The 25,100-nt window shown below is 39.2% G+C and overlaps 1 protein-coding gene across 3 annotated transcripts in view; it reads left to right on the top strand.

The window, feature by feature from the left end:
* The window catches only part of nnt (nicotinamide nucleotide transhydrogenase), a 28,421-nt gene extending 3,618 nt beyond the window's left edge, over nt 1-24,803 (top strand). For 2 of the 3 annotated variants that reach the window (XM_029516315.1, XM_029516317.1), the window contains exons 3-22: nt 550-779; nt 1,302-1,519; nt 1,940-2,027; nt 2,146-2,234; nt 2,545-2,732; nt 3,229-3,362; nt 3,486-3,677; nt 5,168-5,321; nt 6,310-6,471; nt 9,619-9,729; nt 12,155-12,300; nt 12,556-12,751; nt 13,322-13,555; nt 14,055-14,215; nt 15,369-15,548; nt 15,885-16,044; nt 19,021-19,102; nt 20,289-20,407; nt 21,107-21,222; nt 22,240-22,389. In XM_029516315.1, coding sequence (XP_029372175.1) covers nt 550-779; nt 1,302-1,519; nt 1,940-2,027; nt 2,146-2,234; nt 2,545-2,732; nt 3,229-3,362; nt 3,486-3,677; nt 5,168-5,321; nt 6,310-6,471; nt 9,619-9,729; nt 12,155-12,300; nt 12,556-12,751; nt 13,322-13,555; nt 14,055-14,215; nt 15,369-15,548; nt 15,885-16,044; nt 19,021-19,102; nt 20,289-20,407; nt 21,107-21,222; nt 22,240-22,389 — 3,110 coding nt within the window. Of the gene's footprint in view, nt 1-549; nt 780-1,301; nt 1,520-1,939; nt 2,028-2,145; nt 2,235-2,544; nt 2,733-3,228; nt 3,363-3,485; nt 3,678-5,167; nt 5,322-6,309; nt 6,472-9,618; nt 9,730-12,154; nt 12,301-12,555; nt 12,752-13,321; nt 13,556-14,054; nt 14,216-15,368; nt 15,549-15,884; nt 16,045-19,020; nt 19,103-20,288; nt 20,408-21,106; nt 21,223-22,239 lie in introns of all 3 variants that reach the window. The other variant, XM_029516316.1, reaches the window with a different exon arrangement.
* The last annotated feature ends 297 nt before the right edge of the window (nt 24,804-25,100 follow it).

The following is a 25,100-nucleotide window of genomic DNA, read 5'->3' as shown; positions in this document are numbered from 1 at the left end:
CAGAGGCTCTACTGTTTATATATAGACGAGGAGACAGTAGGAGAAGGCTGCAGTGGAATTTTCCATCTGAGCCAACACATGTGACCTCCCTGTCATTTGCAAACCAGCCACGAATAAATTACTTTTAGCCACTTTATTCTGATTGTGTCTTCCTCATTCTCAGCCTGGATACTGAGCAGTTTCCTTTCTCTTCCTAGTTTTAGGCCTCTTTCTGATTGTCGACTTGTTGGAACAACTTTAAGTTGCAAAGGTCTTGGAAAGCAAGTTGTCTGGATACAGTGTATTATTATGCGTTGTTCATTTTTGTAAGACATTTGTCTCATCCACATATTTATATTTTAGTTTTTTTTCTGAAAGTATGACAAATTGAGAAATATTGTGAGAAATTGCTTATAGAAAAACATTTCCTCGTAATAGGTTTCAGCAAGAGCAGTGATAACACTTAAACTTGTTATGACGAGTATTAGAATGAACAAATGAAAAGTCAATAAATTAGTTTGTGCCGCTTACCTCACATCCTCTTGTATTTTTTCTCTTTGCCTCCCTCAGGTATTTCATACAAACAACTCACGGTTGGTGTACCTAAAGAAATTTTCCAGAATGAGCGCCGTGTGGCTCTGTCTCCTGCTGGTGTCCAGGCGCTCATCAAACAGGGCTTCAATGTTGTGGTGGAGTCTGGAGCTGGAGAGCCTTCCAAGTTCGCTGATGAACAGTACACCCAGGCTGGAGCAACAATTAAAGATGTTAAAGATGTCTTGGCATCTGATTTGTTGGTTAAGGTAGGATTTAAAGTAGGGGGTTTATTTAGTAGTTTGTCAAGGCCAGAGAGGAGGAGGAAGGCACAGGAAGAGGTTATGAGGAGTAAATGAAGGGACAGGGTGGGCCAGTCAGTGTACTGAACATAGCAGTAGCTTTTTGTACCTACGGTGCATTTTCTGATGTTGGGTACATTAGGAAGAGGCCTCATGAGAGAACAACTGTTCTCGGGCTAAAACAACAAGACGCTGTGAAGCATGTTTCTACGTAGATCTGCTGCTTGAGGATGAAATATGGAGAGGGAAGAGGAGCAATGAAAAAGATTGATACTCTTAGGGTTTTTTTGTCCTTATCAAACATTTCATGTTAAATGAATGGAAGATGTGTAGATTTTACAACTGAAAGAGCTTTTGAGGTGTCATAAGTATTAATTGAGACATTATGTGCTTATAATCTGAAGTTGGGGGACAAATATTCAGCTTTTCTTCTCATTTCCTCTTTCAAATATTATTATTATTATTATTATTATTATTTTCTGCTTCTAGGTCCGTGCTCCCACTTTCAACCCAGCTTTGGGTATCCATGAGGTGGAGATGATGAAGGAAGCAGCCCATTTAGTCAGCTTCATCTATCCGGCTCAGAACCCTGAATTGATGGAAATGCTGTCCCAGAAGAAAGCCACTGTCCTGGCTATGGACCAGGTTCCACGAGTTACCATCGCTCAGGGTTATGATGCACTAAGCTCCATGGCAAACATTGCAGGGTGTGTGCATGTTACCTACCCAGGTTTATGCTGTTCTAATGCCAGGGCTCAATCTGAAAGTCATTAATTGGATTTTTGATGTATGACAATTTATAACGTGCATACACAGTATATATTTTCACTTAATTGGGGCAGTCAAACTTTTACTTATTTTACACCTATGCAACAGATGTGGACCTAGTTGGGATGTTTTCTATCTTAAAACAAGCTGGTTAACTTGCTGGCTACTGTCTGCTGATGGCAGCAGTGCAGTAATATGAGCAGTGGCAACATCTTTATGTTATGGAAGTGTATTATTGCCTTGTTTTTAGCTGTGTATGTTATACACCAATAGCAAATATAAGTTTCAAGCACACCTTGACACCTTTAAGCACATGAGAGAAAAGCTCATTATCATTTCTTGTGCTCTTGCACTTGTAGGTACAAGGCAGTTGTGCTGGCAGCTAACAGCTTTGGCCGCTTTTTCACTGGGCAAATCACAGCGGCTGGAAAAGTGCCACCTGCAAAGGTGCATAGTATGAGTGTGTATGTTTCTGTAAATGTAAAAAGCGTGCCCATGCCACACCTTTTTGACTTTGAACAAGTCATGTGCCAGTATCTCATTCAATGTCTTTGGTTTTGAATAGGTGCTCATCATTGGAGGTGGTGTTGCTGGATTGGCAGCAGCTGGCACTGCCAGGGCAATGGGAGCCATTGTCAGGGGATTTGATACCAGGTTTGTTTCTGATTTGATGTGTATAGTCTACATATTTAATGAAACGATTCTTCTTCAACAGTCAATATGGACAGCATTTGTAAGATTAATAACAGTATTGGTGTAATTTCTACTCTGTTTGGTCAGTGAAAATACATTAGGCCTCCTTTTGCTTCACACACTATAAAAACCTTGGAATGTTTTTTCCAATTTATAGAATGGAATTTTTTTATATGCAAGTGTGTGTGTGCTCTTGTCTTCTATTAGATATTTTTTTCCCTTTGTATGACCAAGATATCTCCTCTGACAAATTATCTGCCATCTCTCTCAGAGCTGCAGCTTTGGAGCAGTTTAAATCTCTGGGCGCAGAGCCGCTGGAGGTGGATTTTAAGGAGTCAGGAGAGGGCCAGGGTGGCTACGCCAAGGAAATGTCTAAAGAGTTCATCGAGGCAGAGATGAAGCTGTTTGCCAAACAGTGTCAGGAAGTGGACATTGTCATCAGCACAGCTCTAATCCCTGGTATGCACAAAAAGACAAACTCAGGCACAACATAAACAGTGACTACAAATTTTAAAAATGAAGGGGATATGTCCATGACAGACTGAGCCCTAACTCAAGGCCACGAAAATATCCCCTCCCCCATGGTTGTGGATTAACGGGAATATCACACAAAATGAGACATGTATTCTGGGCAAGTAGTCAGAGAGTTTAGAAATAAAAAAGGACAGCTAATGGAATATTGCCCATTAAAAATAACTTTACCGGAAAGTACCAGAACATATTTTACAACATTTTTTCTGTTACTTTGTCAGTCTTTATAGGTCATAATGTGGCCTGGAGCTCTGTGTATAGTTATTGGTCTGGGTTGTTGTGTTTTTTATTTTTTATTTATTTATTTATTTATTTTTAACCACATCTCAACACTCAAATTTTAAGGCTTTGGATTTGAACGTCAATGTAGCGCAAATGTGACAAATTATTTCTTATCGTCTGTGGGTGGATTTAATCATTGTAGGTAAGCGGGCACCCATCCTGATCACCAAGCCAATGGTTGAGAGTATGAAAGATGGTTCAGTGGTGGTGGACTTGGCTGCTGAGGCTGGAGGAAACATTGAGACCACAGTGCCTGGCGAGCTGTCAGTGCACAAGGTCTGTGCACGTACTGTCAACATGCGCTCCAGTCCATACCACATTCAATAGGTGGTTTTTGTTTGTCAATTGTCTTTTGAGAATATTATCTATCATTGGACTTTTTTTCTCTTTCTGTTTTAGGGAGTGACTCATATCGGCTACACAGACCTGCCCAGCCGTTTGCCAACGCAGTCCAGCACACTCTATTCCAACAACATCACTAAGCTGTTGCGGGCGGTCAGTCCTGACAAGGAGAACTTTTATTTGGACGTCAAGGATGTGTTTGACTATGGAACCATGGACCACGTTGTCCGGGGATCTGTTGTCATGCAGGTATGAGTCCTCATGTGGCCAGTGGTCGAACAACCAGGCGTGTTTGGGCACAACAGAGATTTCATGAAGATTTATTTGGTGAAAGTCAGAGACGGAGGATACATGAAGTCAAATAGAAAATCATTCAAAAAGCCTGTGGGTGTCTGTCATGGCCACTAGATGTCACTCTAAAGACACATCATAGTCATCCTGCAGCATGTACACAGTTGCCTGTGAAACTTTTTCCATCAGTAAACCTCACATGCCTGGTCGTTAATCCTAATGTGTTTCAGACGCAAAATTCTTTAGTTGCTACAAATAAAATTATATAATAGATCCCATGGCTGGATGTAAATCTGTCAAAGTCAGCTCTTCAGAAATTCATTCTAGTTTCTATGTTTGATCTCGGACTTAAGTTATATAACTGTGGAATTATTGTCTTTCGATTTGGACTGCACAAAATTAATTGTTTTATTAAAGTTTTATTAGTTGTTATATTAATTATAGTGTTTAATTTTGACTGAAGTTTTACTTTTTTTAAAGTATCCAGGGTGTTGTTGATATAATTGGGAAATGCTGTCTTTTTGAAGTTTGGTTACAGCTTCTAAGCTTTAAATATGTTGTACCCCTGTTGATTTGACTCTGTTCCTGCTATATCCATGTCAATCAGCTCTCCGTAATGTATTGGAGCAAAGAGGTTTCATTACGTTTATTTTTATGCCTCTCGCAGTGGCTAGTGCCGTAAGCAGTATGTGTTTAGGTTGTGCGTCTGCCCTATTCTTCTGAACATGTTTTTCTGATGGCATGAGGTAAAAAAAATAACATTTGGATTCAACCTAAAACTAGCTTTATTGGTCGATGCTACAACACTGAAGTGGTATTTCTGATATCAATACTGATGTCAAGTATTTTCACCTGAATGTACATTTCTTTGTGGCCCTATACTGCCCTACATTATTTAATAACTCAATAGTTCTCCTTGCCTATCTTGGTCAGGTTTAACATGGTAAATCCCTGAACAAAGAGAGTGATCAAGGATGTAGCAGTAAGAGCTTGAAATAGAAATGGCAAGGCATTAATTCTAGTTTATTTATTTAAATAAATATTTTTCCCTAATCAGTTGCAGTCAAGCTATGTTCAATTTTTTATGTAAGTGCAGATTGCAGATAGTATTTAACCCATATCTAATCGCACATTTTATAAATGATGCTGAAATACAGGTTTTAGTTACCGTACCTACTGATCATTAGTTTCCTTACTTTGATCTTGACAGTGTGGTCTAACATTTCAAAGAATTACAAATGAAGCAGGGGCCATTGCTGAGAATCAGGTAACGAGATCAGGGAATAAAAGAAGACTTCAAATCACTTCTTAGTAAATGTCATTTGATATTGGTGATATCATCAGATAATGGCTGCCCTTGCTGACCATTCCTCTCTTCCCTGTTATGTAAAGGTTGCCTCTATCTACTTTTTACATTGTACCATTCTTATATTTGTTGTCACTCTTAGAATGGAAAGAACTTGTTCCCAGCTCCTCAACCTAACAACGTGCCCACTGCAGCTCCCCCTAAGCCCAAGTCTCTCCAGGAACTAGAGGCAGAGAAGGCTGCGCAAATCTCCCCTTTTAGGGCGAAGCTCACCACCGCTAGTGTCTACACCGGAGGTCAGTTGTTCCCATTGAAAATGATCGTGCCATTAAATTTCAGTTTTCTGGTTAAGTCAAGAAATCGGGATGATGAAATCTGAGTAACTTGGATCTTGAGGGCTGCTGAGGTCTATCTATATGATGCAGGATAATCAGGTTAATAATCTGCTTTTTAAGTCACAGTTGGAATGTGCACAGGAGGTGAGAAGTGTCACCGGCGGATTATAAGCAAACACACACACACAGAGACACCCTGTTAGTGTCAGGAAGTGTGCATTATAAAAACAGTGTCACACTGAGTGTCTGTTTGATGTAGTGCTGTAGTGAGTGGTTCCCATGGTGCTACACAACCTTCTGTGTAAGTGCACCACATGCAGTTAATGTGGTTCACACATTGTTTAGGTGTTGGAGTAGTTTCCTACTTAACACCACCACACAGCTACTGATGTTAACTGCTCTGCTTTTAAAGAGTGTGAACTCTGATTAATAAGCATGTAACCAGTCGGTGCTGGCTACATGCTTATTAGTCTTTTATCTAACATAGTCATTTTGATATTTTTGTATTGTCTACCATGGACACAGACACTTTATGCTTCCTTGAGAGTTAATCTGGTAAAGTAAGAAGCCTGTGTCACAAATTTACCCAGACAAGTTTCTTTTGCACTGATTATTACACATGCAAGTTTAACCAACAGGAAATAAGGTCAACATGGGTGGTCAGATGGCTACCATATCCCACAGTCTACCAGATGTGCTAAGAGTTCAGGAAATCTCTATATCTACCGTTAACCCAGAGGGTTTGAGAACAGTAAATTGAGAAAGACATTGTGTGACCTTCCTTGAATCTTTTTTTTTTTTTTTAATCTTTTATATGAATATGGGCAAATTCATGTCTTTAGACCTCTAGACACGCAGAAAAAGAAATCAGTTTATCACTTTATGTTTTTTTTTTTGTTTAAGTATGTCACTGTGTCTTTCTCCCTCTCTCTCTCTATGTATGTGCCAGGATTTGCTTCCCTGCTTGGTCTGGGTCTGTCGGCTCCGAATGCTGCCTTCACTCAGATGGTCACCACCTTTGGCCTTGCTGGGATTGTGGGCTATCACACAGTCTGGGGGGTCACTCCTGCTCTGCACTCTCCACTCATGTCTGTCACCAACGCTATCTCAGGTTAGTTTTGTTTCAAACGTGAAGGCTGGATATTGATAAAATAAAAATAAAAGTTGTGAAATAATGTTTGGCTAAATATAACCTTTTTATTCACATTCCAGTAAAGTTTTGATCCTAAATGAACCACCTTCAAGACATGGCAATGCCTACAGTCAATCAAATAACTTTAGAAATAATCTGTTGCAGTCTCTCCCAGTTCATTGAATCAAATGCTTTTGTATAGCATCTTTATCCTTTGCAGGTGATTGATAAGCTGGCAATACAAAACACTGTTACACACCAGAAATCCAAGTGATGACATTTAAGAATGAAGCTAGTGGAATGCTTTTGAATTGTTAAAATAAATAAACAATTTGACTATTTATTCTAACTAATATATAGAGACCAAAAGGAAGAGAGCATAGTTATTGTCATTGACAGTTGTATATGAAATTTAATTAGCTGAAAAGGACAAAATCTCATTGTGTTACAGTGGAGCTTTTCTTCAGCACAGAAAAGCAGAACAATATGACATAAAGAACAAACACAAGCAAAACACACTCTGTTTCAAAGATCTCATGAGAAATAAGTCTGTGTAAGTGCATAAACCTAGACCATAACTCAAACATTTTGTATCTCTGCAGCTGCACTGTTGCTTTCTGAGGTTTTGCCATTGAGACCAAATAAAAAAAAAATGTACAGATTGTGTCCGAATTGTGAGCTCTTGCTTAACACAGAGGGGTTGAGAAGTTAGGGAGGTAAGTGCATGTGTGTGTTCTCGTTGCTTTGATCCCTTGAAGACTCACACTGAGGGTAGGAAGTAACACGCCATCAGTGAACTCTGAGGGTCAGGGAACTCTTTTGCTCGTTTATTCATGCACACAGCGGGACATTGGGACTCAATATCAATGTCACAGCAGTCTCACAACCAAGAGACAGTTTTCAATTTCTGTAAAACTATATGAGCGACACCTAGACCTGATTTTTTACATTCACAGCATTTCCCTTGTCATTCACAATCTGTAAATCCTTTCATACCTTCATATCTGCACAACTCAACATGAACATTATTGAATATTACATATATTAGTATAAAGTTCATGTTAGCAAAGTATAGTATAAGTTCACCTTAGTATAAAGCTCTTTTCTCTTGCCTTTGGTCTGTCCTCATTTTTTTTTTCTCTCCCTTTTTCCTGGTTCAGGTCTTTCTCCCTGTTCTTTCATATTTGCTGTGACCTTTTTACCATTTCTTTTTTTTTTTTTTTATTATTATTTCTGTCACTGACTGACTGTAGTTATGGAAATATTGAGACCAACGCAGTTCTGTTATGCCAGGCATCGCAAAGAAATAATCACACACACACACGCACACTATCACTCAGACATTAGGAAATCATATTGGAATTTAGAGTTCGTGTGAGTGACAGTTACCTTCTTCATTGGGAGATTAGTGTTACAGCCAGTAGTGACTCTGCCTGGTGGGTCATCTTCAAATTTTTAGACACTGGATTCATATCCAGTAGCTCATTGAAGAACATCTTTATATGTGATGTCTGATATTAATGCTTTAATCTACTTGAGAGCACTGATTCACAGCTACATTCTGCCTGTAACGTAGTACCTGATGTTTGGGACAGATGCACACCACAGATCATCAGCCCACCCAGTGCGTGTGTGTGTCTGTGCACTGAAGACTATTGGCTTTCTTACTGGCTAATCTGTTGGTTTTGGTAGCCAGGAATGTCTTCAGTCTTAGACTAAATCATGTAATTGTACCTTCTTTAGACAAAAAACTCTTTGATATCAACTTGGCTTTGCCATGTTCCCTTCTCAATTATAAATATCTAGGTTTAGCTGCTTACTGGAAACAATAAGTTGTCATAGTCACTAGTGTGAAAGATGGGAATAAAGTGAATCAGATAATTAATCAGTATTACTTAGATTGCAAAGACAATGTTATCAACAATTGTTCAGCTTTATTTGTCAGCCAATATCTGACTTAACCAGGCTAATTTCTATGATCCAAATTGTTGCAGTAGCATAATTGTATGTTTCTTTTATCTGAATTTCCGTTCAGATTTGAACATCTAAACGGAGGTCATAATTCAAAATCACACATTATTTTGCAAGGAGAGGCTTAAAGAATTATTAAGTAAACAAGTCAGACTTTTAAATTCACTCTGAAAGTCTTAAGGAAGCAGAAGAACAGAAACAATGACAGAATAGTGTAAAGTGAAAACTAGAAGGGAAAAACGGGATACTGCCACTGAACATTGAAAATGTACATATACTTGAGTAGAAAAGGTTCGCAGGTCAGATATCAGCTCTATAAAAGTACCCTTTAACATATCTGTTTTACTTAATTGACTTTGGTTTGCATCTGGCACAGCAGAGAAACATGCAAATCCTTAGCATATGGAAAAAGGTAATGATTTGCAGTCTTACACACTTTGAGGTATCTTTGTGCCAGAAACCAAACTACAAAAAGTTTCTAGTCTAGTTTTAATTCCATTGCTCATCACATCCTCTGTGGAAACTTTCAAATAATCTTACATTTTTGTTGTAAAAGTTGTGAAATAATGTTTGGCAGCTTTTGATAGTTGCTCGTCTCAGAGCAGATATCCACACATGAAAGTCATAGAGGAAAGAGCTCAACTTTCACATTTTAATCATTTGAAAATCCAGTCCAACGCTGTTGATTTAAAGCGCAGACCCCCTTGCACAGACATTCACGCACTCCACCTGTTATTGAACTTGAATTGTACACAAACAAGTCTGTGTGAATGCTGGCTCCAGGGGTGCTGTCTATTGCATCTTTCTGCCTGTAAGTCATTACAAGACTGATGTTATCAAGGTTTCCTGAGCCTCTTTTGGTAAACACACTAACACACACACACACGCCCCTTTTTCCTTCTTCTTTTTCCAATCCAGAAAGCATACAGAGTGTTTTGAGCTTAAGAATACACCTTTAAAATTACTCTATGAATGTGCTGATTACTCTAATGTAATCATTGTAACCAGTGTTAAGAGAAACATTTACTATGACTGTGAATGAATGTTGAATTTCTGGGCTGTTTTTGTAACATTTTCAGTGATAGCTTTCAATGTCTTGTATAATGTATTATGAAAGTTGAGGTTTATGAATCCCAAAATATCTGTGCTCCACAGGTCTGACAGCTGTGGGTGGTCTATCCCTGATGGGAGGAGGCTACACCCCAACAACTACTGCTGAGACACTGGCTGTGCTCGCTGCCTTCATCTCCTCTGTCAACATTGCTGGTGAGTCACTTGCACATAGACAACTCACAGTGATCCCTGCCAGTTACAGCAATCTAAAGCCAATAAAATATCAACTTAGACTGAAGATTGAAATGTTTTATATTGATTATACAATAACATGCCTTTTCAACCAAGCTTTGCAGCTGCCCTCTCTACCCACCTGCTCAATACCAGTCAGTAGTTTGGGCTTGGACCACACACATTCATTCCTGCTATTCCCTTTAATAATCCCCATTATAATGACAAAGTGTTCCTGGAGTCATTATAATACTCATCACTCTCTAATAGTCCTGGGAACCCAAGAGTGCCTCCAGAGCTGAGCCATGAATTAGCTTTAATTTCTCCTATTAGCACACAGCTACACACCAGGGTGACTTTGATGCAAGCAAATGAATAGTTAACTTGCAAACCAGTTCAGCCCCATGTCTTTGCGTGTTTTTCAAGGCTGTGTCGACACATTGAGTTTGGTGTGTGAGACATGCAGGACACCACAAAATTTTTTGTTCAAAGCAAAGGCTATGAAGTCACGAGCCCCTTAGGCTCTGTGGCATCACCACGTTTTATTGTTTTAGGTTCCTTAACTAAAGTGAAATGCCACAACTTTTATAGGAGTACCTAGTTTCTTTCCCACTGATTTCATTTTGGATACTCTCCATGGGTTCTGGTCCACGATGACATTTCTAAGTGGCTTGCCACATTACCCATAAACCCCTGGGAACAGAAAAAAACATTCCATGGAAAGTGACGGAACACAATGGGGAAATTTAACTCCAATACAACAGACCATGACTCTCTTTTTTCTTTCTTTCTTTCTTTTTTTTTTTTTTTTTCTTTTGTCCTTTTGTAAGTTGTGGAAATCTGTTGAAGACACTTAAGTATTATCACAAGCTCAGACCTCATGAGATTTAATTTTTCATCTTCTATTGTACCAGGTCACCCATTTCAGCTATTGAAATAAGTCATGAGTCATTCTGGCTAAAGGTGTCCTCAGAGAAATGCCTTTCACTGATAAACCTGCAAAGAACATTAAATAAAAAAACTCTGGTGGCTTACCTGGTAGCATCAGGTACCATTAAGACTTTGGCCTAACCACAATGCCCCAGGTCTGAGTTTGACTTGTGACCCTTTGACACCCCCCCGATCTTTCCTGTCTGTCTCCCACGATGGCTATCTAAAGGCAAAAAAACCCCAAAAATAACTGTAACAAAATAAACGATACCCAGATTGTGACCTTTCTCTAACACGTGTATTTCTTTACCAGTGTAATTCATTAGATTCTCTACAGTATGTAAGTGGTCTGTAAAATCTCATGTCCTGTGTTCTCCTTGGAGGAAAACTATCATAACAGTGAAGAGAGAAATTGAATATGTGGTTTTTCTGGGTTTCGTGATTGCTCTCCCTGTCTGTGCATTAACCTGTCTGGAAGTCATTTAGGTCTCTGTCTGAGTAGAATGAGAACTTTCTGGCTTTAGGCGAAATCTAATAATTTCTTCTCAAACTGTGAGACTACCAACCAAAAAAACATCCACCAAATGTGCGGCTGATACAGGTTTTCAGGTTTGACATATGGACAGAAAAATAATAATTTCTAGCATAGCCTTAAGGCACTTTTTTTTCTTTTTAAATTTGTAAAAAATAAAATGTTAATACATTTAAAAATAATATTGACGTTATATTTGACAGCAAAAATGAATTACTAGTTGTGATTTCAGATGGACTTTATTGGACCTCAAGAACGTGTTGCTGATTTGCTTTTATTTTTGCAAGCTTTCTACATATAGAGCCAGCAGACCCATTCTGAGGAGTGGATACTGGCTTTGCATTGTTTAAATACATGAACATTCCTCCATATTAATATATTGACACAGATTGGGCTGCAATAATACTGGTCAGATTGTTATTGAATGTTTTAACTGGTACAATTTAAGACTAAAATTACATGAACTGGAAAGAAACAGGTGCTAGCCCCTGATTCACCCTTGTATGTGTGAGTGCATGTGTGTGCGCACGGCTATAACAGTGCCAGGAGGGAAAAAGGGAGACATGCACAGGGTAAAGTGATCTCCTATAAAGCAGTGAGACACTGTCTGCTCCCAGTTTTTGGTATTTTCCGCTTGAAATATTTACACTGACAAAGTAGAATCATTAAATTCCTAACATGGGTTGTTGCACTTGGGGAAATATTTTTAGTGAATACCTGTTTTCTCAAAATACATTTTACATCATATTATATAACAGCATTTCAGTTATATTTTCTAAAGTGCTTTGCATTTTTCTCCTACTCTTACTCAGCTGATTTTTTTTTTTTTTTTTTTTTTCCCCCCCTCTAAATATGTTTTTATTCCTTTTCTTCAGTAAAGCAGCTTTTGCAACCATGTTTTCTGCCATTCAAAGAGAATGTATTTACACCCCCTCTCTTGCACAGGTGGCTTCCTGGTGACACAGAAGATGTTGGACATGTTCAAGCGTCCTACAGATCCTCCAGAGTATAACTACCTCTTTCTGCTTCCTGGTGGTGTCTTCGTTGGAGGCTACGCTGTTGCTCTGCAGTCTGGTTACAACATTGAACAGGTGTGAGAGGATGTTTATGCCATCTCCATATGTTTAGCTCAAACGTGAGTCCATGTTCTCCTACAGAAATCAGTTTCTCAGTCCCGGAGCACTAGTGCAAAACAGTCTATGACCATGCAAAAGCTTGTTTGCCCAGATGTCGTACTGGACCTTCCAAGTAAATCATTTAATTTTGTGTTTTTTCTTCGTGTGGTCCCTAAATCCTTGTCTATAACCCCCTTTTTCCATTCCCTCGCTCTCCTTCTCCCTCACCAGATGATGTACTTGGGCTCAGGTCTGTGCTGTGTTGGTGCCTTGGCTGGCCTTTCCAACCAGACCACAGCCCGTTTGGGTAACGCTTTAGGTATGATGGGAGTAGCTGGAGGAATTGCTGCCACTCTGGGTGCCCTGAAACCAAATCCTGAGCTTCTCTCACAGATGAGTGCAGCCATGGCTGTTGGTGGCACAGCTGGTGAGTTTGTGTGTATATATGTCAGATAAAAGAAAAGGTAGGCTAGCAGGGAGACTCTTAAGATTTGCAGTACATAAGTCGGAATGTCTTTTGTGCGTTTGTGTGCATATAATCCAAATTTTGCCAGATTAAGCAACAGGTGATCTGAGTGCAGAGCCTCTGTGTGATGTTTACATCAAACACAGTGTGAGTAACTCCCCATCAGACCCAAGAGGTTTGTTGAAATGTTCAGCATCAGGTATTACTCACTTTGTTTTGCTCACTCAACAGCTTAATCATGTAAATGCTAATTCTAGAAAAAGCTGAAACTACATAGACAACAATGTCCCTTTCCAAATGCAGCAACATTACAAAATCTTAAGTGCAAAACACACCCACGATGTAGACCCACTCACAAACTTGGCATTTCCTCAAACAGGCCTCAGCGGCAACACCTGGTCCTTCAGATGGACCTACTTTCCATCAGCCCTTTGTGTGTGCACATGTGTGCATGTGTGCTTGCAGTTTGCATGCTATTTGTGTGTGAGTCTGTCAGGACCACTGAACTTTATTTATTTTTTATCCCTCCAGGCCTGGCCATTGCTAAGAAGATCCAGATCACCGACCTGCCCCAGCTGGTGGCAGCCTTTCATAGCTTGGTGGGATTGGCGGCCGTGTTGACCTGTGTGGCTGAATACATGATTGAGTACCCGCACTTTGCTACAGACCCTGCAGCCAACCTCACAAAGATAGTTGCATACCTTGGCACCTACATTGGTGGAATCACTTTCAGTGGCTCTTTGGTGGCATATGGCAAACTGCAAGGTAATGCCAATAGGGTGAAATGGCTTAATCTCTTTTATACATTATTTGAATGAACTTCAAAAACCCTAAAAAGAAATAGTTGTAAGCATTTTTTTAAGGATTCTTAAGACTGATGGTGTATCAGCTTGGTCACACTGTAATTATCAACAGGTGAAGAGCTGATGCTTCTTAACCATTGTCACCTTTTGTAAATTTATACGAAATGTAATTCATCTAGTTCATGTGTTGGCACCAGTCCTTGACCCAAACTATGATTTCCATGTGGCTGCAAGTATTTCCTAATGACATATTATGCACAAGCATGACTCTCAAGCATTGACAAGTCTCAAGTGGTGCCTGCTGAAGAAGAGCTCTGATGATAAATGCTTCATGAATTCTACCGCTATAATTTTTCCCCCTTTTTATTTTTTTTTAAGGCTCACAGATAAATGATAAATAATTTTTTTTATATTTAGTTTTTTTGTGGATTTATATTGTCATTCTCTATGTCTCCATGCAGGTGTGCTGAACAGTGCTCCCTTAATGCTCCCTGCTCGTCATGCACTGAATGCCGGCCTTATGGCAGCTAGCGTTGGTGGGATTGTTCCCTACATGCTGGATCCCAGCTACACCACAGGCCTGACCTGTCTAGGATCTGTCTCTGCTCTCTCGGCCATCATGGTATGTTGTGTGTTTTCATTGGTCTGTATTTGCACTCATTTGAAGAAAAGAAAAAAAAAAAAGAAAATCAGATTGAATTTCATTAGAACGATTGTAGATGCAGTAATAAAGGAATAAAGACATTAATAAATACCACAAAGAGGACAATACATAAGAGTCATACATAAAAAAAATTATGCTGGAGACAGACTAGGAGGTAATATGTGAGAAAAGAGACAACAAAACAAATTCAATGAAAAAAATTTCAAGAAAGAGGCTCCTTGTGGCCAGACAAACAGTAGCTGCCCAGAAATTTATTTTGAGTCCAACAGAGAGCTGGAAATAGTCTGGCTACCATAGAATAGAGTAGTCTTGACTTTGTAAATCTGCCACTTTCTTTCTTGTACTTGATTCATTATATATGGCACTGCCTTTATTAAATCATTCTGAACTTTGAACTTTTGACAAAGATGTCCGTGGCCAATAGAACCATATAGATTTAGAGGTTTTTTGTCCAAATGTTTAGTTTTAAATTTTACAGATTATGGTCTCCACCAAAGGTAGAGAGGACAGATTCTTGTATTAGCCATAAAAAGAAAAGAAATTTGCACACAATGCTGTGTTGCTGTTTCAGCATTTCTGTTGCTCTACATATGTGTTGCTGGACTCAGGCCCAGAATAAAAGTGATCAGTGCTTCTCTGGAGGTCGGATGGATATCATTTCAGTTAGTTATATAAAAGAGTAAATTAGTTTAAAATCACAGTGTGGTCCCATGTTGGAGTTTAAAGTGGAATCTATGGGATCATCTGTTGATCCCATAGATTCCATAGATGTATCCACTCTCTATTAACAAAACAATCTGGTGTGCATCTGAGAATCAAAATAACCAGAATGCTGTGGACTAGATTGTGCAAAATATATTTTAAACTGGAATAAAGAATAATGATATATATATTTTTTTTTTCGTTGTTTGGGCATCCTAGGAAGATATGTGTACATCACCGAGCTGACTAATTCAGACTTAATAAAGGGGGAATTACATCATACATAATGCTTTCCATTACATCTCCTTAATGGAGTACTCTTTTTTTCTGCTGTAATCACTGCATTAAAAGGCTAATTTGGTTATAGCAGCAGATTAAACTTCACTGTTTTTTTTCTTCTCCCTCTTAGGGTGTAACCCTTACAGCAGCCATTGGAGGTGCTGACATGCCAGTGGTAATCACCGTGCTGAACAGTTACTCGGGCTGGGCTCTCTGTGCTGAGGGCTTTTTGCTGAACAACAACCTACTGACCATCGTTGGAGCTCTCATCGGGTCATCTGGAGCCATTTTGTCATATATTATGTGTGTGGTGAGTAGATCTCAGTCTCTGTTTAAGGAAGAGAATCCACTGAAATAGCAAACTCACAGTTTTGAATTCTGAAGTAAAGTGAAATACAGCATTTAATGAGTCACTGTACATGAGCATTCGCAGGTTCATATCGTTGTTCCTCCCTTCTCCACCAGGAGGGACTCTAAGTTTAGCATTATAGAATATCAAATAATCAGTCAGTAAAATCTCAGGTGTCAAATTTATTTTCAATGGGATATTTTCAGATTGCCTCAGTTTGCCACTATTTGCTGTAAACAATCAAATAAATGCCAAGGTAGTTGTAAAACAGGAAATACAAAATTTCTTCCCTCTCAGGCTATGAATCGCTCACTGGCTAATGTCATCTTGGGAGGCTATGGCACGTCTTCCACCGGTACAGGAAAGCCCATGGAGATCACAGGCACACACACCGAGGTTAATGTGGATCAGACCATCGACATGATTAAAGAGGCCCAGAGCATAATCATCACTCCAGGTACGACAGACACACACAAATTCAAGAACACGCACGTGTCCCTGCACACACCTCAGAGGTCTTGTATGTGAGTGGAAAAACATGGTACATTGACTTTGCCAGCCACTTTTTTTCCAGCATTTACAAAATGTGTGTTCTGTTTATCTAACCTTTTCTTGACCTATGTTACATCATCATTTTGCTAGGCTAATTGACAAGTCATGGCAGAGTGGCTACACACACGCACACAGGTTTGTGTGTGGTCGTCAGTTCATGGTAAATAGACATTCTACAGTGCAGTGTATATATGCAAGGTCAAGGGAAAATTCGATGGGATGTGAGGGTATGTTGGGACTTTGTTGACAATTCAAATGCTACGTTCAGAATTGGCTCCTAGTTCCTTTTTTGGGGTTAGAGCATGGGGTCCGACCTTAGCTCCACCGACATGGGTTTTTTCCCTTTCACATGTTTTCAATATTTGACTGTAAATACGTGTCTAAACCTCCCACCTGGACTTTTACGATCTGCTGTTCTAAAACCATCATTGTGTGGCCCAGTGACAGTTTAGTCGTCTCACTAGACTGTTGTGAGCCAGTCATGGTTTCAAAGTGTTGCTTTACTCGCGTGGGTACATGTAAACACAGACAAAAGGCATCCAGCCTGCAAATTGGTGATTTGACTCACAGTGCTGAGTGCCTGTATACACTGCAATTTACAAGAATTGCAAAATTTTAAGTGCTCACGTGGTTGAGATGAGTACAAGAAGTCAGAGTAATCCATGGTACAACATTCGATGTAGATGAAACTATCTTTTGTTTTTCACTCTTTTTAGACCAAGAGGAATATGGATGACAGCTAAAATAATTTTTCATTGAGCAATTTTCTTTTGAAAGACTTGTCAGTCAGTGTTTGATCAGTCAGGTATTCCAGTAGGGTATTTCAGTGCAAAGTTGTTTTTCTGAGAACAGTAATAAAGGGTTGTTAAGTTAATACATCACGAGTCGATGCGTGCAACTAACGTTTTGCCAATGACATCAGTTTCACTACACATACCATCCAAATGCCTCATCCCTCTTTTGGCTGTAGTCATCAGTAGTCAGGCTGGTATTGTTACACAGCGCAGGCGCTCAGTAAGTTCCCTTGTTTCCATTTTGACCATTCACCCTAATTGGAGCCGTCACAGTCACTTTGCCTGATTGGCATCTGTGGAAACGGTTAAGGCTCTGCCTGATAAACATAAGTGTTTTCCTGGCTTCGTGTCGCCCGTCTCTCCATGGTCTGGGTGCACTTGTTTTTCTTATGGGAGAAACTCTAGAGAGAATACTGGAAGCATAGTGATTGAAAGAATTGGGATGGGGAGGAAAAAAAAGTGAAAACCATTCAATCATCAAGCTGCTCTGCAGACAGTCAAACCATGTTTCTTGTAGACTTTTTTTTTTCTTCCTTTTTTCACTATAGAGTTTAAAACCTTGTCACTTTGATTTAATGTGTTGTAACAAGACAGTTTCTGACAGGTTGTTGTGACAAGGCTAGTAAACACCACTGGACCATTTGACGTGTGTTTGTGTGTATGATGATGTGATAAAAATCAAGTGCCACACACCAGCTTTATTGAAGGCGAAAGAAATCCAACACAAGACAAAATAAAACAGAATTTATTGCCACTGGACCTCTAATAAAAGGCAGCTAAGGCAACTTCTTTTCATGAATTGTAAATGTTAAAATTAAAAATGAATTCTGTGACCTTTGTTTATATAGGACACAAAGGCAGCTCCGTAAAAGGCCACAAAATAAAGAGACAGAGAAGGATAAAGGTTTGAATCAATCATTCGTTTCTTTTTCTAAGCCTTTAGAGTCAGTTTTCAGCCTCACTCCAGGATTACTCATCTTTGCATATGACCTTTTACTCCAGTTGTGTTGAATCCCGATTAGCAAATCTCCACAGGAACACTCAGAGAACAGGACAGGCCCAGCATCAAGGAAACAGACATTTATTGATGTTTTTTTCTCTTTCATCTAACAGAATTCTTTAAAAGCAGGGTCATGTGTTTAACATTATCCTACTCCACTCTGAAAATGTTAAGAGCATTTTTATTAAACAATAAAGTTGCTCACGACCACTTGAAACTTTGTTGTGAAAATGCAGTTGAAAGTTGATTTCCACCCACACCATCAATTCACCTGTCAGTCACAGCGCTGTCTACAATAGATGGAACAGTTCTTTTTTGGCATGTTAATATCCAGTCAGAGGTACAATTTCCCCTCTTTACATGATGCTTAGTAAATAAACATGTCTACAAATAAGAATAAATAATATGTGTGTACGAACATGTAAACATGTACAACGTTGTCCTAATTGTACGAGATACATGTGTCAAAAGCAATCAGTGTTGCAGTCAGATATGTTGTCAGGTTTTGGAATGACTGCATAGTGAATAATCACACAATGATGTAAACAAACAACAACAACAAAAAAAGTTGTTTTTTTTTTTTTTTTTTTTTTAACAAAAGTTAATTTAATGTCACAACAAACTATCGTTGGTCCTAAAGTTATGACACTGGATGACAGTTGTCATGTTGTCGAGATGTACTACTGGAGTTGTTTGAGATGGGGATCTGCCACAAGAAAAAAGCAATATTTGGTTGTAATGTGTGAGAAATCTATGTGACCATTGCCTTCCTTGTCCCTGGCTTCCTGTCACACTCATTGGATAATCATCCCGGTCATTAGATTCAACTCTGTGGTGGTCCAACTTCAAACACATCTTGTTTTTGGATACAGTAAAATCAAACATGTTTGAAAACTGTCATAGCGTCCTGGACAGTTCATGATCAGGTCAGGACGTATTTTGTACTGCACAAGCTGTGGAAACATCTGTACTGTTACAGGGGGTACGAATCATGGCAAATGTTGTGGTATCTGCACGATAGCAGTTCATTCTTACTCATGTTCTTTTTAAAATCCCTCCTTTCCTACTCTATTTTTCTTCTTCTAAGGTTATGGACTCTGTGCTGCAAAGGCCCAGTACCCCATCGCTGAGTTGGTGAAGATGCTTAAAGATGCTGGCAAGAAAGTCAGGTAACGGGACGATAGAGCTACTTGTTTACATTCACTTGATGTATATTAATTAAATGGTTTAACCCTAACCCTAACCCTTTTTTTCCCAAAACTAAAGTAACTAGGGTTATCCATGTAATCAGCACGATCTCTAATCAGCGTGCTGTTCAAAGAGGGGAAGAAGTAAAAACTATTTTACCCAATGAACATGTGAACTGTACCATGAAGGTCAAAAAAGAAGTGTTGAAGATTTGACCTGGATGTCCCGACGATGATTTAGGGCAGATAGGAAGAGACCTGTGTGCAAAGAAAGCATGGGAAAAAAGGAAATGTGAAAGAGAGGAGAGGAAAGGTACAGCGGAAGCTTGTGTAATTGTCCTGCCTCAGTCGTTTGATCCCGGCTGTTGCAGCTGCTGCTACTTAGAGCATTTGTACTTGATTAGAGGAAAGTGGGTGGTCAGTGGAAAAAAAAAAACCCTCCTTCACCCTGATTTCGTGCTCTTTCTCTGCTCTGTTTTCTAATTTCAATGCATTTCCTCTGTTTGTCGTGAGTTTTCCAACTCTTCATACCTGCATGTGTGATCCCTCTACACCTCCTCTCCTTGGTTTTCATTTGCTTGTTGCCATGTCATTCGTCTTCTTGGGACACTGCTATATATCAAACAGAATGAAGTTTGGACACACAACACAACACACTTCCTGCAACTTCCTGCTGTCCTCATATGCTTGCAAGTGCAGAAACTGTCTTTTTCATTCAGCAGCCATAGTCGCTAATGGATCCCAGAACTTACAGGCCATGGCAATCGCTTTGTGTCCGTCTGAAGTGACCAAACAAAAAGAAAACATTTCCCTAAACAGTGGTTGGTCATATGGCAAAGTGGCTAGAAGGATAAAGAGGCTGGTGTTTCTTTTCAACCCCAATTTCATGATATTGCTTATTGAGTATGAGAGCTATGTGTGCCCACTGGTTGAATACAAGGTAGAATGGTGCAGAAAGAAGCCTCTGTATGTAAGCAGACTATAATCACAAACTTCTCTGAGTACCACTTGTGTTAAATCTCCACTCTGTTCTCATCTACATCCATCTCAATTTATTTTAAGAAGGATGGATTTTTTTTATGTCTTCAGCTCAAATTTCTTATTTTATCCAGGTCATATAGAAGAACAACGGTTTCATTCATTTAAAATGAGTCTTTTCGTCCTTCAGGTTTGGTATTCACCCGGTGGCTGGCCGTATGCCTGGCCAGCTCAACGTGCTGTTGGCTGAGGCTGGTGTCCCATATGACATTGTTCTGGAAATGGAGGAGATTAATGAGGACTTCCCAGGTAAGATTATTCTCTACTCACCTGCCCATGTACTCTATTGAGAATTATTGTTTCACAATAGGCATTTTTTGGGTGGGGGGGCTTAAACAGTGCATTTTTTAAGTTTTCCCCTGTTCTGAGTCATTATGTTAACAATCTCAGGAATTACCCCTTTACTGTTTTTGCAAGAATTGTGCAAACAACTTGTTGGAGAAATAGTAATTCATTTTTCCAGAGATTTCATTTTCAAAGCCAAATCTGGTGTGTATGGTTGTTAATTTCCATCATGTTGTATTTTCCTCATTCTTTTTTCTTCCCCAAGCAAAAAACAATTTTAATAAACTTCCTCACCAATATGGATCCCATCATGCACCATCTCTGACTAAATGGACCATAACTCACAAGTCATATCCACAATTTTGAAGAAACAGGATATACATTGCTCCATGACTGGAAGTACTGAAATCATTGTTGGAACAGTTAATTTAGGGCACGGCACATATTTGATGAAATGAGCTGTGACATTTTTACAAACCCTTGACATAATTAGGTTTGGAGATGAACTAAACAAGAAAAAAAGTGTTTTTGACTCTCAAACATTGGAATTCCGCAAAGTAATTGAAATTGCTGTAGAAAGGATATTACATTTAATTAATTCCAATGACCATAATGGGAAATGACAGAAAGAACGGCTTTTGTGTGCGTGTCTCTCTTGATCAGAAACGGACCTGGTGTTGGTGATTGGAGCAAATGACACAGTGAACTCAGCTGCCCAGGAAGACCCCAACTCTATCATTGCTGGAATGCCTGTGCTGGAGGTCTGGAAGTCTAAGCAGGTGAGACATTGAGAAAATAAATGTGTGTTGGAGTTTTCCCCCAGGGCCAAAACAATAAGAGGGCTGGAAGATTTTACCACAACTGGACTGCTTTATCACCACAAGTGAATGTTGCAGTCCACCCTCAAAAAGGGGGCCTCCTTTTGAAGACGTACACAAAGAGAAATGCATGCTCACATTCACACACAGCCATAGATTCTTACAGTTCCAGGTGCGGTCCCATCCTGATCCCATTAGAGGTGCCTGTGTCGCTGCGGAATGACGACATTCAGAGCATCACACTGGCACTGATCCCAGATCTGGGATTTATACAGCACTCCCATTAGTTTCCATACGCTCTCCCCCGGGGAAATCAAAGAGGATATTCTACCTCAACACAGGAGTACAGACACATACAGACACACACAGCAGGTGCAGAGGTAGAAACACAATGAGACGCTCAATTTGGATTTACAAGAAATCACACAGATTCTTTTAAAGCCATTAATAAGCGTACAGTGATACATGCAGGTAAGAACACAGGCAAATTCCACATTTACTTGTTTAGCTTTAGACTCAAATCAACTGGAGTAACAGACATCTATATTAAATGCCAAAAACAAACTACAAAGGCATCTTATAAAATCAAATATTAAACTGATTGATGCTCAGATGTTTAAATTAAAACAGGTTTGTTAAACATCTTAATGCAGCATTAGCCAAGCATGAGTTATGGGGCGAGGTGTCTTCCTTTTTTCTTCTTCATTTTTTATTTATTATTTTTTTTACATCAGAGCTGAAGGTGGAAAAAATCTATTCACTTCATTTCTACATCCAAGGTCAACAGACATGGAGGCCGTTGACTGGGAGAACATTGCAGCGATGAGGGGGAAATTATGGCTGTACTTTAAAAAAAACTGGGCAGTTTGGATGGAATTCGCATCTGACAAAAACTCTTTCTGAAAGGTCCTGCTTCCTTTACTGTTATCTGTAATCATCCAGTTAGGAGCTAATGAGTATCTCTGGGCTTTCTTCTAGGTGATTGTGATGAAACGATCGCTGGGTGTGGGATACGCAGCCGTTGACAACCCCATCTTCTACAAACCCAACACTGCAATGTTGCTTGGCGACGCCAAGAAGACTTGTGATGCCCTGCAAGCCAAGGCCCGCGAGTCCATGATCCAGTAATGTGGCTCTACTCCAAACAGACATCCCCAGAGAGAGCACACTCAAAGTGAGCAAGATAGAAAAAAAATTAGGCAAAGTTTTTCCAAAACGTTTTTCAGCATTAAGACAAGTTTGGTCTGATTGTGACTCAATCAAGTGAGCAAAGATCATCATTAAGTAAAAGAAATATTGGCAATCCCTTCCTATGATCTGTAAATACAAGAAAAAATTGGTTGAAAAAACATAAACAAACAAGGATGCAAAGTAAGAGTTACACAATGCAGATACTGTAATTTGTATGGTGCAACCGGTGTGTTAATATACTTGCAGATTTTTTTTCCCCCCTAGACATTTCCTTTTGGAACACCTGATTGTGTCATTCTATCATTAGAGACCTTTATTAAGTAAGGGAACAATCAGAAATGTAGATGCATTAAGAAATATTCATAGTTTTTAGATATTTTTAGGAAAAGTCTAGATGAATTGGAATGAACAAGGAACAAAAGCAAACATACAGGTGAGCCATCGGCGAAAAAGCCACTGACATTATCCACCATGTTGAGTGTCCTCTATCCTTTTCCCAGAGTGTTTCTGTTATTGTAAAGTAATTAATGTCCCCTTTTATATAGATCTATTTGATGAAATGCTTATGTCTGACGCAGTGTGTTCTCCTCTATATACTTTGTTTTGTACAAGTTAAAGAAAACAAGCAGAATAATGCAGCATTTTTCCAAGTTTTCTACTGTAAAACTTTTGTATTTGGCCTAATAATTGTCATTAACGAAGAAAATGTCTTTGACAGGCATAGAGGCATAGTCATAGTCACACACACCTCGTCATCGTATTTGCTTTTTTTCTTTTCACTTGTGTGTTATGTGACCGCCACGAGTGCCTTTAATGGAGAAGTGACACACTTGGTTGAAAACAGACTTAAAAATATCCATTCAGTTTTTGTCTGATAAGAATTTAATGCGATAAACTTAAAATTTTTGACTACAGCTACCCAGTTATTATAGTAAATGCTGATCAAACGCTGATACTGTTCTTGACCTAAGTGTGTCCCATCACCCTGTGTGGTTCTGATATTATAGCACATGTGATGGTAGCCATTGGCATTTTGTGGTAAAGAAGGTTTTTTTTTTTTTTTTTTTTTTTAAATAAGGTAATGTGGCTCATCCACTCCAGTATGTATGTTGTCATTATTGTTCTTGGGGAAAATGAAGAATCATTGTTTGTAAAGTAGGGCCAGATGTTAACCTGACAGCTGTGTGCAGAGTCTAAAACAATGCAGTTATTTAATATTTTATTGTCACATGCCAACATTTCTAAATTGAAAGTCTTTTTTTTTCTTCTACCCTAACCCTTTATTAGTAAAACCCAACATTACATTTGCCATAAAACATAAACTTGTGCCAAACCATCCCCTTAACTCTTGACCTGCAGAGATCCTACATCAGAATTCTAAAAAGGCTGCTGTATAACCACTTAAACAATTCATGAACGATCACCAATACACTGACTAACTCACACTCTACACTTGTACTTTCCCAGCTGAGCCAAGCAACCTAAAAACAAACTGCAAATATAGTATATTTAGTTCAAATTTTGGCTAGAGTTGGACAGCTGCTGTTCTTTTAAATCTTCTCTTGCTTTGAATATGGTCATGAGACAGTGCATAAATGCGTCAGAATTTATATTGGTACATAGTTTGATGAATAAAAGCCCCTGAGGTGACATGTCAGCAGCCTTTGCCACTTGTAACATTTGTACAAGTACTGTAAGAAGTTTGTTATCCTGGGACCTGATATGTTGACCATGACAACTATCCTACCTCTCCATAAAATGACCAATAGCTTTTCATAGGACCTTACTCAGACCAATCACCTTTTACTGAATCTACCACAGGATGTCTAACGGACCAGTCATTTTCCATCCAAATGCCTCGTATCCTGAACCTGACCAATTGCCTTCAGTTTTGTGTTCACATCACATTTGTTCAACCATCAGACCTCACTTCGCTGCTGGTGAATTTACTGTATGCTAGTGCAGATGTCATTAGTGCTTGTGGGAGGGGTTATTGTTTTTACGTGTCAGCTAATACGAGCAACTGCATTCTTTAGGGACTATTAGAACAATAAGTTGGACTAGTATAGGTAGCCTGTTGCCACTTTCGAGATATTGATCAAATGAAAAGAGATGGAAAATGTTCATGAATTTACCAATATGCCCCATATACCATTGATTTCTTCTTCCTAAGGAGAGTATTTTTGTAAAGAAGCTTCATATTTGTGCAAAGCAACAATAGGTTTAAGTTGTACAACATTTCAATGCACCATGTTGAGATAAAATGATGAAATGTACTGTGAATGTGTTTTTTCCCCTTTTTGTTTATCATGGAACATTTTCATCCCTAATAAACCTGTATTTACACTAGATGTTGCCTGAAGGTGTAATTTCTTCCCTGACACACTCGTAAAGGTGCAGCTGAATTCCCTAATGGTAAACAAGTTGATCTACACGGTTTTCCCAAAGGTCTACCTCTGCTTTGAAGGTAATGTTACCTTCCCAGTTTTCTACAGCAGGGGTTTAAAACTCAAATATTTGCTGCAATTACCTGGATGAAGGATCATGAGGGGAAGGAGTTGTATCCACACTGGCACACATGCTTCACCTGGGCAGTGCTGCTTTAAAGAGGGCAGACCAAATAACGTGAACACATTGGAGAAGAATTT

Source organism: Echeneis naucrates, chromosome 12 (assembly GCF_900963305.1).
Source record: "Echeneis naucrates chromosome 12, fEcheNa1.1, whole genome shotgun sequence".
In the NCBI taxonomy this organism is placed as follows: domain Eukaryota; kingdom Metazoa; phylum Chordata; class Actinopteri; order Carangiformes; family Echeneidae; genus Echeneis; species Echeneis naucrates.
Note: the sequence above shows the minus strand (reverse complement) of the source record. Positions and strands in the feature narration are given on the sequence as shown.